This window comes from Apostichopus japonicus, chromosome 13 (assembly GCF_037975245.1).
Source record: "Apostichopus japonicus isolate 1M-3 chromosome 13, ASM3797524v1, whole genome shotgun sequence".
In the NCBI taxonomy this organism is placed as follows: domain Eukaryota; kingdom Metazoa; phylum Echinodermata; class Holothuroidea; order Aspidochirotida; family Stichopodidae; genus Apostichopus; species Apostichopus japonicus.
The window spans coordinates 21,558,869-21,574,986 of NC_092573.1; the positions used below are offsets into that span (position 1 = coordinate 21,558,869).

General features: G+C 35.2%; 1 protein-coding gene across 12 annotated transcripts in view; it reads right to left on the reverse strand.

The window, feature by feature from the left end:
- Nucleotides 1-16,118, reverse strand: part of LOC139979103 (uncharacterized) — a 201,824-nt gene that overhangs the window by 40,848 nt on the left and 144,858 nt on the right. For 7 of the 12 annotated variants that reach the window (XM_071989777.1, XM_071989778.1, XM_071989775.1 and 4 more), the window contains one exon: nt 15,960-16,081. In XM_071989777.1, coding sequence (XP_071845878.1) covers nt 15,960-16,081 — 122 coding nt within the window. Of the gene's footprint in view, nt 1-3,688; nt 3,716-15,959; nt 16,106-16,118 lie in introns of all 12 variants that reach the window. The other 5 variants (XM_071989784.1, XM_071989780.1, XM_071989776.1 and 2 more) reach the window with 3 other exon arrangements.

The window sequence follows — 16,118 nt, forward strand, 5'->3', positions numbered from 1 at the left end:
GAGTACTGGTAACGGTTGCCATGGTAATATTATTTCTTCACAAAGTGCCTGCCTCATTTCCAATATTTGATACATGATTACCATTACTGAGAAAGTTTGACACTTATAACAATGTTGATCAGTATTATCCATTGTTTGTATTCTATGAAATTGAAAACCACACAAATCTTGTGTCAAATGGAGCCACACTATTGTTTCTATTTTCAGAAAACAGTAAGTTAAGATTTTACAGATTTTTAAAAGTGATAAGAAACTGTTTTGAACCAATGCTACACTGCAATAAGAATCTGTTATTCTAGCCGACTCAGAATTGTACAATATACCATAGCTAAAATCCATTCCTCATGGTCTGAAAATGGATTTTCCAAGGTTGAAAAAATCCAAAGCGATAATTTTTTTTTTTTAAAACCCAGATCTATTACCTAAATCTTTACAAGTCTAGCCCCACTGGAGTTGCATCCAGTTATTGAACTTGCATCCATGGCAACTAGGAGTAATAAAAGTCACGCAACTAGTCTTCATCTAGATACATTATTCCAAACATTATATTCCCAAAACGTCACCCAATCAAGCAGAAAATATTCTTACAATATTTCTGAGGTAGCTGTACTCTGAACAAATTGTGCAATAATGCACAAACTGGATGTATGTTATCGTATGATAAATTGAAAAAAGAAAAATAATCGAAGTGAAGTTACTTTGCAATAAATTGGCTATAAATACTAGTCCAGAGTCAATATTCCCACACATATACACATCCACATCGTTATAGACCTACAGTTACCCAGGAATACGTCATCCATCATATCAAGCAACATAATACCCCATGATTGCAGAGTATACATAATTAGAAAATTATCAATATGAACAATTTTCTATTCCACAAATTTTACTGTAAAGTTTTATTTTTCAATATATAACACTTTGAAGTTTTCTTAATGCCGCATAATTCATCATCCCTGGTGCTACCATTGGTGGAGAGATTACCAAACTTTAATCCATCTATTTTACCTATTCTTCACCATCCCCCCCCCCCCCCCCCTCCTCATCATTTAAACCATCAGACTAGCAAACCAACTCAATAAAATAAAACTGCAACTTGATCTACAAATAAAGCAAATAGAGCATGTAGACATTTAGCCTAAAAGCTCATCAATTTATGCTAGAATTAATACCAAATGGTACAACTCTGAGTTAAGAATCATCCCAAGGCACACGATTACAGGTTCTTCCTTTTCCCGCAGCTAGCTCGGAGAATGTGGAACGGATGTATGTCGGTAATTTAAAATGGAAAACACCTTCCGGGTGTATTTGATATGTCAAAGACATTCTCTTCTGTCGTGACCATATTTATTGGAATTGAGATCAATACTGTAGCTAATAGTTGGATGGGTAGGTTAATGGGAATGATGTTGTGATGTCCTGCATGTACTATGGATAACAGTATACCTGAGAGCTGTGTGAATTGGTACGAGCTGGTCACGGGTAGAACATCAATGGATTGAAGTAATAATTAACACATCAAACAGCTCAACAGAACAGAAGAAAAATAATACTGACAAGGACATCATAAATAAACTAAAAACTATAACTTGGCTGTTAAGACCTAACTCACTCTTTGGTCCTCTGTTGTCACTATAAAAGATAACTTTCTCTCCCGTCCCCCCTTCCCTTCCCTCCCAACCTCCCTCTCCCCCCCTCTCGTTCTCTCTCTTTGCACCTTCCTATTCTTGCACGTGACGATATCCTACTGAAATAATCGTAGAAACAATCCTCTAATACTTCAGTTGTTATTTTTCCCCCATGAAAGATCATAAACAACCAAGGTTGGTGATAAATACCACATACTCGCACATACATAATAAACCCGACATTTCTTTAACAAATTGTGACTTGTTTGGGGATTAATATATATTGAGCTCTTTAGCATTGTATCCATTTGCACATAAGGTATAGGCCTTCTGATTTAAGCCTTCAAAATCATACAACAGATTGAAAGAGGCACCCGATACGTGAAGTTGACGTATAATGAGTGAATAATGTGAGTAATCTTTGGTCTCTTATTACAGCAGTTTCTCACACTCGTGAATAGAACAATGTTCCATACATGTGTGAACGAACTGTTGATAATTACAAAGTGACTGCAAAAACAACTAATCAGTGACTGACATCAAACTTAACATAAACAAAACGAGGAGATCCTTGGCACTAATGCGACATTAATCACCATACAGAGTGGAAAATAAACAAGTCTGACGTAGCGTAAACAGTAACAAACACACAAAACCATCCTTTTCATATACGCTCACATAAATCAGTTTAGAATCGAGGTAAAAACTATAAAGTTCACTAAATTTTCTTCGACCAATTTTTCATCCTTCGTCGAGTGAAAGGGACCCCCTGAAGGCATTTGCAATATAAATTGGATCTTATGATAATTATTAAACACTGGATGCCAATATGCACGGGAGATTTGGGAGTATCGTGCACTGAACGAGATGCCCGCCTGCAGTTGCTACCGCTGATACGGCGAACGTGCTCATGGACAAACAAAAGATTGGATTGCATGCTTATCAATGAGTATACATTACTTTAAACACAATTTGGAAAGAATATTTATTCATTGATGAGGTCAAATTTGTCAAAATGCTCTTAAATTGTGTTTAATATGTTGCATTAAGAACCCACTATTTTAATTCAGTTCAGATCTCCTAGATTAAAAGCATCATTTTCATGTTCTCTAGCACAAACATGTTCACGGTAAATGGTGTGTTCTTTTGATGACTTTAAGTGTAAATCTGTGGGGACGTCTAGGAAAACATGGCCATTACAAAATTAGGGGGGGGGGGGAAGACTTTTTAAAAGAATTTTATGCTATCATGCATACATGCATCTTTTCCATGTCCAGAAATCTGTTACAATTTCTTTCGCAGAAGAGATATGAGTCAATGAGGCATGAGTCAAGTAGAGTCACATGATCAAGGATTCCTTCAACTCGCTTTTGCGTTATTTCCTTCTTCCTTTCATTTCAGTATTAATTGAAAATTGGATTAAGTTTGGTGCAATAACAAATACTTATTTAGTTGGAAGTTTAGATAGGGTTAGGGTTTTTACCCTTCATTTCAGTGAGGATGACTTTAAGCCTACCAAGAATTGATTGTTCAAGAGGTTTTGTTATCAGAAAGTAGCTGAGAAGGGGAAAGATTAGGCAGTCAAGATATGACCCAACTTTCTCCTTTTATAATTAAAAAGGGGGAGGGGTGAGGAAGACATACGTAATGAATTCACCAACTGAAAACTGGGACTGTAATCTGGGTAATTACATTTTTTTTCTCCCTCAAAAGGAAAAGGAAACACAGCCTATTGACGTGAAATATACCTTTGGGGTTAGAAATTAATATTTCAAAGCAGTTGATGTTCAAAGTAAGCCACTCGTGCTTCATTCCTTTTTAAGTGTTATTAGCAATTTTAAATTTTTTTTCTTTTTTGAAATCTTCTTTATTACAATTTTCAAATTGTCATTTATAGTTTGACTTGGTTGTAGGAAGAGGATACACATATACACACAACATATGATACAGTAGTAAACAATGCAGAGTACACATGCGGAGATTGATAAATTGATAAAAAACAAAAACAACTGTGTCACGGTAAACAGCAAACGTGTTAGATAGAAGATGATGCAAACCTGTTTCTTTGGCGTCAGGGGTATCCTCTATAGCATCAAAGAGAGAAATAGACAAGAAACGGCATTCAATATTCTCTGCATTCAAAGGAATTACGATAGCATGCAATAGGTCACTACTTGTAATATTGGTGGTGACCAGAAATAAGCATGAAATATAATCTATGCTATGTCAGGTATCATGCTAGCATGTACATAACAAATAATGATCTATATACAGTATATGTTTGACAGGTCACTTTGGCATCATTTTTCAATTGTTTTGATAATAGGCAGATTTTTAACCTATGATACTTCTCACTTAGGTTACAAATAACAAGTCGAGACTATTTTAAAATGTTTCAATGAAAAAGGAAGTCCGAACACAGAAATTCGTAAAACAAGGAAATGTAGCATATCTACCAAACATTGGTCCGTCATAAATGGTCAAATCAAACAGACATTTTTTTCAACAAATTCTAGAAACATTGACACCATCTGAAATCTCTAGAATTGAACAACCAAATGTCATAACATGCTATCCCCTCAGAAGACACCAACTGGTTAAGTATTCATCAATCATATAGTAACCATTTATGAATAGACATAAACAGTATATATGCATGTATACAAACATTAGACACGGATGTGAGGCGGTTACCATAGCAACCTGTATCGGATCGATTCCACAGATCATTTATCCTGATCATGTGAAATCACATATTATTGCACAATACACTCTATCAAATAAAAGTGCAAATCAATTTTAGCAATCACAGCGAACAAGATAAAGGTAACATATTGAATCAGTCACTATCTTTCATCTTATTTTCATTGTTTTTATTTTTGGGAATGTTCCCTGTAAATTTCAATATTTGTAATTTTGGGAATGTTCCCTGTAAATACCAATAACTATATAAACAACCACACAAACTTACTCTATAGTAAATCTATACATTTGCAATCAAGAAACCTAGGTTCTGTGCTCATCATTTCTGTGATTTTGCTTATGTTTTTGTCACATGAATATCAATATTTTGATATCTATTTCTAGATATTGATAGTACTGGCCCTCAGCTGGAAACTTCATGATTTCAGAACAATTCTTAACCAGTCAGATTGGACTGCACTTAACATTCAGCTTTGACATTCGAAAAGAGTATATATCTCCATAAAGTCACCATTTTTGAAGTCTTTATGTAAGCAGCAAAGGAAAATATTTAGAAATACAGGCCTATTCCCTGGAAAATATATGCAAACAGCACATTCAGTGGGTTGATATTCAATAATATAGAGAGACCTGGCATATGTGATATACACGATCCAATCATTAATCATGCATATCATACATTAATATATATATATATATATATATATACATATATATATATATATACATATTTATATATAGAATGCCATCTATTACATCATCTGTTTACAGAATTGAATGATATCGCAAAATAGAATATATATATATTCATTTATCTAGTAAGTATACCGTGACTCTACTGTTTGTCTTCTGTATTACAGTGGTGCTATAATGGCAAGTGTGTCACGGTTTGGAGCCACCCCACCCAATCCCCGGAGGATGGGGAGAGTGGGGCGAGCAGTCACAATGCTCCCGTACGTGCGGTGGTGGTGTCGTTTAATTTGCGTACATAATACCACGTCTTGTTCACATTAACATCCACAGATAGTTCTAACTTGCAAATAGCTAGAGATGAATTATCTGTCTTCTTGCCTCCCACACAACTAATCGCTACTCTCCAGCATCAATATAAACCTAATACAATAGGAGTCCTTCCCCTAGATATGCAACTAATGTAACAAAACTAACATATTTCAGTCTGTTATTTGAACATGAAAAGGGTTACATACAGCATACCCTCACTACTTCAACCTGCTTATTGTCAGTTATTGCAACTTTGCAATATTCGCACCAAAGTTCTACGATAAAGCTTACATGATGGATTATCACCTAGCACTTAGGTAGATCGATTTCTCTAGATGTGTGACTGTAGAATGTGCCCTTCCAATTTTGCTGAGAGCAAATTCAAGTTAATATCAACTAAGGTCTTGTAGATCCTCAACGTTAATAAAGACATAATCTACCCAAAGTCCTGAATTAGGCTCTAAGGAGGAGTCCAGAAAGTCCCAGAAGATCTCAAGGGCTCAAGGATCTCAAATTAAAGTCTTCGAACTGGATTTTGTGCTTTAGAGAAGCAGATCGCATCAATTAGAGGCTAATATGCAGACCCTTGCAACTTGAATTAAGGAGTATTATTAGAGGACATCCAGAGATATTCTAGGTAACAGCAAAATTCCATGGTGGGACCTACTTCTACTGTTTCAGGATTCTATCAACTGCAACCTGTCTCTCAAGGCTGTTTACCAAAAGCTGATTTCACAATTTATATTCTCCGTCCAATCTAATAAAAAGCTTAATTTCTGCGTCACGTTGATCAGGTGCATCACTCCTTAACCCTTCCAGCGAAAAAGTCTCTACTTTTGAATGTCTTTAATTCCAACCTAAAAAAAACTTAAGTGGGGCTGACAAAGATTTGTCAAGCTCTGAGCTTAAATTTCATTTTACGTCTTGCATTTCAGTATTTGTTCATCAGAATAAGCTGCAACGGTATATAGAAGTTTGTTGATCCCTGGTGGTGACCAATATATAATAAATATGGTACATAATGTTATGTAAATTACCACTGCCTTTTTACTTTGGAGTTAAAAAATCAAGTCTCATGGCAATTAATTGTTTTGTCCTACTGACCAATTTCCAAAAACTATACCGTAAAGTGATCGAGGCCTCAAAGGTACAAATGCAGAAAATTTGAAATCAGGGATTTCACAAAAGTCTCTTCTTCTAAAAGTAATTTTATTTGTTCGCACTTTCCCTATTTTTTTTTTCTACATTTGATTCATCTCCAGTAGAAGTATTCATCAAGCTGTACATAATAACTTTCACTTTGATAATCTTTCATAACTTGAAGCAATCTAGTGTAATAGAAAAAGGCTATTATTAACGGCGTGAAATGGCCTTTATAAATCACTATAAATCGCTTCCAAACCGTCACTGTGTATCGAGATAGCGGTCGTAAATGGCATACATGCCTTACAGGGGGCTTGGCGTTAATGGCGATGGGTGATAAACAAGAATATACAGTAAACCCTCCTGAAAGGCAATTAAACTTATGCAACGATGACAAGCCAAAACAACTCCATCCCGCATGCGATGAGTGATGTGAAGGGTGTTGAGCACAAAAAAACAGTTTGGATTGATTTATCCATCGATTCCGGCAAATTAATCTGATTTTTGTCGTAAACAACCACTCTATTCTGATTTTTTTTTGATTTCTGACCAACTCTATATGCTATAGCTATTACAAAACAAAAATCTGACATGTTTTCCCCTCAGTTAGTTCAATAAGGATGACCAAACAGCATAATTCCACCAAACCCCCTCGACAATGTTGGCGGCCATGTCTGCTACCCTCCTCCTCCTATTTCTTACATGTAACCCTAGCTTAGTTGGAAAGACTCTACAGAGGCATAGGCTGGTCTGACCTTTGGTATGGGGGTGGGGTGGGAGGGGGGTGGTGCGATTTTCAGGGAAGTGGAATGAGAGTACAAGTAAAGGTGGGTGATGGGAGAGCCTTGAAGTGCTAATCCTGGTCCATAATTCAAGATGAATACCAAAGTCAAACTTTCACGTTGGCTTTACGGCTCATTTAGAGACTACTGTACTCTCTAACAAATAGGAGTAGAAGTCGTCATACAAATAATTCGAGCGGAACCACGGCTGCGCCGCCAATAACTGTATCAAGACAAGAAATTTAAGGAGTAGAAAAGTAAAGATATTACAATTTTCCAAAAGCCCAACTAAAATAGATCATAATCCGATATTGACATACTTTTTCTCTTATGAGGTTAAGCTTACCGCTAGGAAAATTTAATTTCATGAGAGCAATAATCACATTTTTTTCAATTTTCCTGATCTGACTGGAAATCATATTTTTATCATATATTTAGACCAATATATATATATCTTGCCATATGTTTGGTGAAGCTATAAACCCTTAAGGACATACCTTCTGCTTAAATTAAATTTACTTTATAGCTTAAAAGTAAAAGACAGCTTCCAGTTACAAAATGTTCCTTTTCTCTTTCATCTTCTTCTTCTATTGTGATATGGGAAAATTAAATTTTTGGGTAAAAAGGGGGAAATTTAGAATATGTCCTGTTTGTACCTCTGTTCTGAAGCACAAATGGGAATGGATAAAAAGAGAGAAAGATGAATCGAGCAAGTTCAAGTGGCAAACGGCCATTGATTTTTCTAACCATGCCTCTTAATGTCCATCAAAGTACTCTGGCCACTTCCTGGCTCGACCAGACCAAATTAGAAACCTGACGGTTGAGGACTCTTGTGATCAAATTCTGCCCAGATTGGGGAATTTATGCTTCTGAGCTTCAACATTATAACAAAAAAGGTTAAATGAAATGTCCTTTCTAAACGAAGTGAAAAAAATGCGATAATAAAACAAAATTAAGGAGAAAGGGGTAAATATTCACATACACATGGTTTATCATGTTATGTCATTTTTATTATATTTTCTTCCTATTTATTTTTCACATGAGAATTGAATATATTTGGTAATCGTGGTCAAGGAATTCCCAATCTATTATCATCTTTCCTCAATCTATGTTATATCAGATAAACACCAGATAAAAGCAAAAGAACTATAGTTTCATTGTATTCAATTGAGACATTGAATGAAATGGGCTCACCCTACCAAACTAACAAAACATGTGCACTCCATCACAATCTCTGAAACCTTGGAGAAACATTACTCACATTTTTTTTATGAATCACTGAATGTTTGCAACATACAACATAATGTCATCAATCACTACTATAATTGATTTTCTCAACAAACAAACATAATGATCGAATTCATTTAAAAAAAATTTTTTTTAGTTCTTCGATCAGTAATTAATTTCCTTTGACTCGTTAACAATCCAATTTTGACTCGTTAACAATCCAATATTCATTAAAACTTGGCATTCATTTTTGGTGGCCTATTTTCTTGAGCATTAAGCCAATAGAAAAGCTTTTAAGCAGATAACATCCAAGCTGATTTATTCTCTCTTAATTGAAACTTTATCGGAAGGAAGGAGTATAAAGGCACACTTACACACAGCCAATAATGCATTTATATTTACTTTCCATCTGTGGTTTCTGTTTCATCAAAAAGTCTGTTTTAATACTGAAAGAATGGTGGCATGGCACTTTCCAAGAGAAAACCTCTCAGATTGAGACTTCTAATTTACTCCTCGGATCTTGAAACAAAATCTCCGGTACATTGCTATTACTGCCATTACTACCATGTACAGTACTGTGTGCAGTTGTACCTTTTTGACATCTACAACATTGACCCAGTATTCAGTAAATTTAATCAAAGCTACCGAATAAAGGATTGCCGACTAATTTCCTTCCAGCAAAAGATGCTGGACAGTAAAACTAGATCAAGTGCTTTTTTTATCCATTAAAGTGAACCTAGGCTAAAGTTTAAAAGCAAATGCTTTGATGGAGCTGCTCATCAAATAGGGTTATTTAGTACGGATGTCTATACGAAGCATTGAACTGCTGACTGCAGATATATAAAACACTGCAGTGAGAAACATTGAGCGGTTTAAAAAGAGAAAATGTCTTTCATTCTTTAAGTTAGCCACTACACTTAACTATCGAGTCTTCTGTCACTGAGAGTAATGTTCTAACTTATTTGACAGAAATGATCACTAATGAAATTTGATTTGCTGGCAGACCAGGGGGAGGGGTGACTGAACCCTTGTACCCACTTTGTGTCAGCAACACACTGAAGGAAGTTGCCCACTAAATAAATGTATCTATTGAAAGGTGCCAAATAAATAGACATACAGGGAAAGAAACGATCAGAAATTGATACTTGTGCACTGTTCATCTCTCAGTTGAAATATCACGTAGCACCTTCATATATATGCAAAACTCCCCAAAATATGTATAAAATGTATAAAATATTCATATCTCCAATTGCTATTATAGTTTCGGCAGTCTGCACAAGCTTTTGAAACCTTTCTGAACTAAAGGAAAATTTGCCCAAGGGCAGCTGCATGGCTAAAGCAGGCTGCACATTTGCCTACCCGTAACGTCTAAAGGCTCTGTGATATAGTCGAAACAGCAGCATGACTAAATATGTATGTAACTTCCACCAAACTTGGTAGACAAATTGTAAGAAAACAACTAACCTAAACAAGACAGCCTCCATTTTTTTTGAAATGCAAAATGAAGGATTTTTAACCAGGAATTATAGTGATTCCGTTTGACTCTGAACATTTTGTGAATACCCAGGCACACTTTCAATTTATGAGTTTAACTCACATGCATAATGCATAGCAATTTTTTTTATTTATTTATGTTTTGAAATGATGAAATTTCCTTCATTTAATGGATTTTGCCTGGCATCAAGTTTAAGCATTGCACTGGTATGGTATTTTATAGTATTCAGAAATATCAAATTTGACCTAAAATCTTCAAATCTAAAATCTTCAAAAATCTTCAAATTTTCCTCAATACTATGTTGCAATCCTCTAACATTTTTCTGTGCATATTTGCACTGCTAATTCAGACAGTGCTTGTTATACTGAAATCAATGCCATTAGGTCATGTACATTTGACATTTAGGACAGAATTTGTAAACACCAATGCTGTCAAAGAAAATAAAGAGTAGAAAAGAATGGGCATGAATTAAACATTCTAGTAGAAGAGGCTCTGTGACAACATCCAACAGCTGTGGAAATTTTCAAGTAAACAGTCTGATACATATATGGAGAAACATCACCATAATACACCACTGTTTTAGACTTTGGTCAGCCCTTCACAATGTTCGTTATGTTGCTCCCCAGGTTTGGGATTCCCTTCCTTTTATTTTATTTTAATTTTATTTTTTATTATTATATTTTATTTTATTTAATATATTATAAAACTTACTGGTTTATCCTAAAGGATGTCTTCTAGGTAATAATCCAATGTAATCCGAGCAGTTTTCGAAAGATTTGAATCCACTACGAAAACGCATGAGTAAACACTTTGGATGGTAGAATGAGAAGGAAGGGCATTGACCGGATAGAGCCGGTCACTGAGGGTGCACAGTGTTAAAAGATTACCAGGGCATACTAGACACGGTAGAATGAGGTGCTAATGTTGTGGGGAGACAGGTAAGAGGGGAACGAAGTAAATAACACATTACCTGTATGCTTCCTCTTACACGTACAAAGGAATACTGTTATGTTTTCTTGTGTCCAGAAGATTGTAACAAGGTATTGTCATGTTTAATAAGTCTTTGCACTTTTCTGTTTTGTTTCCTTGTTTTGTTTTGTTTTGTATTAAGTATTCTTTTGTTTTCGATTATTGTTCATATATGCAATCTACTAAGTTAAGTTATACGGTATACACTTTCCATTCTAGGCGGTATCCACGCTTATAAGCTTTGCTAAGCTTTTTGTGGGTTCACCCCGGTACCTCATGGTGGGCACACTCTGAAATTTATATACTGAAAATACGTGACCGAAATATAGTTGTTGAAACTGAAACCGAATAATGACATCTCTCAGACGAATAAGATATCCGGGCAGTTTGTACATCTCTACTACCTCTATCAAAGGTCAAATAATGATACTTTAGATTTAGGACCAAACAGCTTAACATTCACAATGTAATGATAACCTGATGGAGTCCTACTATTAGAGAACACATACCTGACCATCACCTCTAGCTTATATGATAGAGACCTTTGTGAAGATCAACAATCCCCCTCCCCCTCCCCCTCCCCAATCCCCTCCCCCCAATTCCCACCCCAAACAGCTAAGGAATATCTCCCTCCAAGAATTAAATGTCCTGTCTACGAGCTGTCACTTTGTGCAATCTGTGATGTCGTAATGCCATTAGGATCTGGAACCTTTTAATTTCTCTTTTCTTTATTCTTGTTCATATTATCAACGTTGAATGATATCTGACAGTTCTGATGCTGAATCCAATATGCCATGACTAGCTGTTTCGTAAGCAGCTTCAATATTTTAGACTGACCATTCACCATTTTGCAAAACTAATATCAAAAATTACCATTACAAAAAACAGAGTGAAACATTACAAACTTGAAGCCACCTGGGGCTCGATGTTGTCATATTTAGACTTGATCAATTCTTCAGCCATATTTACAATTGCGTTTTCTACATCGTATTTTAGGCATAAATAGCTAGCTTTATCAAATGAAAATGGTAAATTCTCCACTTTGTTCATTAAATTGCAAGAATGCCGATGAAACACTAATACATTTGTTTCATAATTGTAATCACGTTGAGCGATTCTGGGAGGCAGTGAATTCAAATTGCATTAAAATTAATTATACTTTTAATTTGACCAATATTTGTTTAGGTGATTTTGATGATATGGGTAATCCTGTGAACTTTTTAATTTGCATGCTAAAAGATATATTTACACTTGTAGATTGAATGACAAAATCCCAGATATGAACAAATTTTATTTTAAGTTTCGCTTTCGACTTGACCTACTGTATACTGTTTTATATCTAAGCAAAACAACAGTTTGTGTAACCTTAACGAATATTATGATTCTATATGTAAGCTTCTTTATGTAAGCCTTTTTGCTGATTCTTTTGTATTATATGTTACGGTATTGTAAGTAAATACAGTGGGGGGAAAAAAAAAGAAAAAAAGTCTTCAGCCTTGCATGTGAAGAAACATAACATCAGTGATATGTCTCAAATAGAATCAGAAACATTCTCTGCTGCTTAGGGAAGTTTTGCACCATAGTTTTCTTTATCCCTGTAATGATATTTGGGTATGTGTCTCCTTCAGACAATGTCAAACTCAAACACACAGTTTGTTAATATTATCCAGTCTGTTACTTCAAACCAAACTCACTACAAGAAAGGTAATATCTATGCATTTAGAGCAAATTTTTTTTGTGTTCCTCTCGGTTTAGTGACTTGTGCCTTAACAAGCTCCCGCGGTACCCCCTTTAGAATACTAAAAGTGGGCATATCGAGAAACCCCTCCAGAGAAAATCATTAAAATTCATTTACATATTCCAATGATGAGGAAATTAATCTTCAAAGATACATCAACAAAATTCTTCTACACCAGTTTGGCATAAATGTGTTTATTTTAAAGCAAACCTCATTCAGCCTCACTTAAAGAGATACAATCTAGCGTTTATAATCTAAATGTAAATGTGGAAGATTTGATCGAGGGTATATTCTTTGATTCCCAATTAGATGGAAGTAGAGGGTGCCTCTCACCATCGTTTGAGGTGTTACCTGATTAACACATTCCATCCCTCACGTTTACAGAAATGCAGGTGATGGAGAGGACATAACACTTTCTTCAGACTTTACAAACACGTACTCCACAATCTGTACCAAAATTGACCTATGATTACTCAAAATAACTTAACGACGGATGGATAAAACGGAGGCACTACACACCCTAATTCCACAAAGATGTAATTCACTGAGTAAATGCTTAAGTTCAAACACTTTCTCATACTTAGCATTTATCACAACCAATATTTGCAATTTTCCAATCTTTTGCTACTTTTATTTCAAAGGATACTTTTAAGTAGTTGAAATTAATGAACTACTAAGTCATGTATATATATTTTTTTCTTTCTACTTTCTCTACTTTAATTTAATTAATTAAAGGGTACTTAAATAGTTGAACTTATGTATTACTTACTCATGTATTTTCCATCGGAACTAAACAGCACCAAACAACATGTAGACAAAATCAAGTAAAAATGACTGCTTTGAGAATCTTACTTGCATGGAATGGATGATTTGTTTGACCATAAATGTTTTCTCCATCACACATCATTAATGATACCACCTTGAACTGAATTGACCCAGACTGAATTTCATGGATTTTCCAGTCATTTAGTAAACCATTTTATCACAGACACCGTGTGAGTGAGTGTGTTTGTCTCTATGTAGTACAATACCACTTGTGTTCATGCGCGCTTGGAATCTTGAGACACAGTTTGCTCTAACATGATCAGATACTTTTTTCTTCGCTTTTTATTCATAATATATTTTTTTGATTATGAATTTTTCTTAGCCAGAACTCATGGAAATTATCAAAACCTTCTTGTCTTATTCAGTGTTTAAAATTCAATTTTTCAAATCTTGAACAATGTTTCATCGTTCAAAGTTCATAACAGCAAGTAATACTGAAACTTGCACCAAAGATTCCTTGATGTACGCATGCAAGGAGAGGCCCTCCCCCTTTAAGTTTTTCAATTCCAAACTGGAGTAAACAATGGAGCCTCTCATTTTATTCAAAGCTTCCACAAACTTAACACGGTGTACCATACCACAGAGGACATGCCTGGTAATCAATTAATTCAGATAGGAAGTGGAAACAAAACTATGCCATTTACCACTTTACAAGGGAGGACAAAAATAGAGCTGTGAATGATCTGCAAGCCAAACAAAATGCTAATGTAATTATAATGCCTTTGACTTGAGAGAACCAGGCATTAGGCTGTAAGGCATTAGATTTGCTAGGGATTGGCTCGGTTTCATATGCTAATGGGTTCAACTAATCAATAAAAACAGATTTGGGTCATGAAACAAATGACACAGAAACACATTTGTATAATGTGTGTGTATATATAATGATAGATATAGATAAATATATAGATATATGTATAGATATATATATATAGATATATATATACATATATATGTATATACTCTACTGTACTGTATCTATTTCAACTGAAATTACTGCAAACATTTTGGTAGGCTGCCCATCAATTGGAAGCCTTGTCATGTAAACTATAACAAGCTGGCTCTTGTTTGGTTTCCTTTAGGGCAGAATTACGGTCAGAATTAAGTGGATAAAACTGCTGCAGTTGATCCCACAAAGTCTAGTCCAGGGAATAATTTATCCTGCATCATAAAATGCTATACAACTCTGCTTATATTGCTATACATATCTAAATATGTTCAGCAGTTTTTGTCCACCGGACCATAGTGTTTTATAGAGACAATATTTAGAGCCTTCCAAACTGCTACACAAAATTTGTACCTGAAATTCTTCCCTGTAGATGGCAAAGGCAAATTTAAAATCAGCCTGAGAAACACTAAATCGTTAGGGGTGTTTTTAATTTTTCATAATTTTAGCATCATTTTCTTAGTCTTCAAGTACTGTCTCAAAACTCTGTAACCATCTCTGAAAAAAAAAAAATCTCATAGAAAGTGGCAGAAATTTTCTGGTTTGCATAGTTATTGAGATCAATGAGTAAAAAATAGCATATGCTTCTAGTTACTATGAAATGAGGGTGCTGTTTATATTTAAAGAAATGCAGCCAAACTTGTTCACCAAGACATTTATGAAATAGGTGGCAGTATTTGACTTTTAATGTCAACCAATCTTATTCCTATGTGTAACAGTTCAAGTACTGTAGATCTTGCACAAAAGTGAGGGTGCTCTTCATTTTTGTTTTTACTTCTTGTGAAGTGACTAAGAGGATCCCAGTTCATTGACTTGCCTTGAAATTGGTGGCAGACTTTCTATTTACAGAGTTTCTATTTCAGCCAGTCTCAAAACAAAAACTAAACACAGATCAAACAAGTTGCTTGCTTACACAACTGCTAAAAAGTTGAAAAGATATCTCAAAATTAAAACATTGTTGGCAAACAAATCCTCCTCTCTGAACCTTGTAATGTTTGCTCAATAAACCAAAATTCTGAAAGAACATTTATTAAAACAAAATTTTCAGGGCTCCAAAAGAAACACAATGAATGAAATATTCTTAAGAAATCACTGACAATACAGAACAAAAACCAGACAAGATCTCACTTTGCAATTATTTTCTTTCCCGAGAGGTCAAAATTTGTCCCAAAGCAAAGTGTGAGGATACGAATAAATCCCAGGACATTCAACCAGCAAAGAGTTCCTCCTCGTGTTAGGGAACTTAATAGTTAACAGGAAAACAGAGACAAAAAACTCAACAATTAATCTTGGCTGAATATCATACATTCTCTCCAGCAGGACTCAGAGACCGACTCTCGAATGCTACGCACTGAAGCGAGAGTTAACGAGTAGGAGAGGACCCTAGAACCTCAAATTACGGAAGAAATTATGTGAACAAAAACTGCGCCAGTTAGAATTGTTAAAAGTAAACATTATCAAGCTTAGGTTATCTCTAAGACTATCTGCTCTTAATGCTCACCTTGATTCTGTTCACCGCCTCTTGTGCCTGTTGCATGCGAACCTTTCTGGTCGGCTGTTTGGTCGTGATAAGTTGGGTCGATCCCAAGTAGGCCGCAGGATACCTGATCCCGGTCTTAAGAGCTTTTTCATCATGAGGACCGCGAGCTGTTGGTGAACA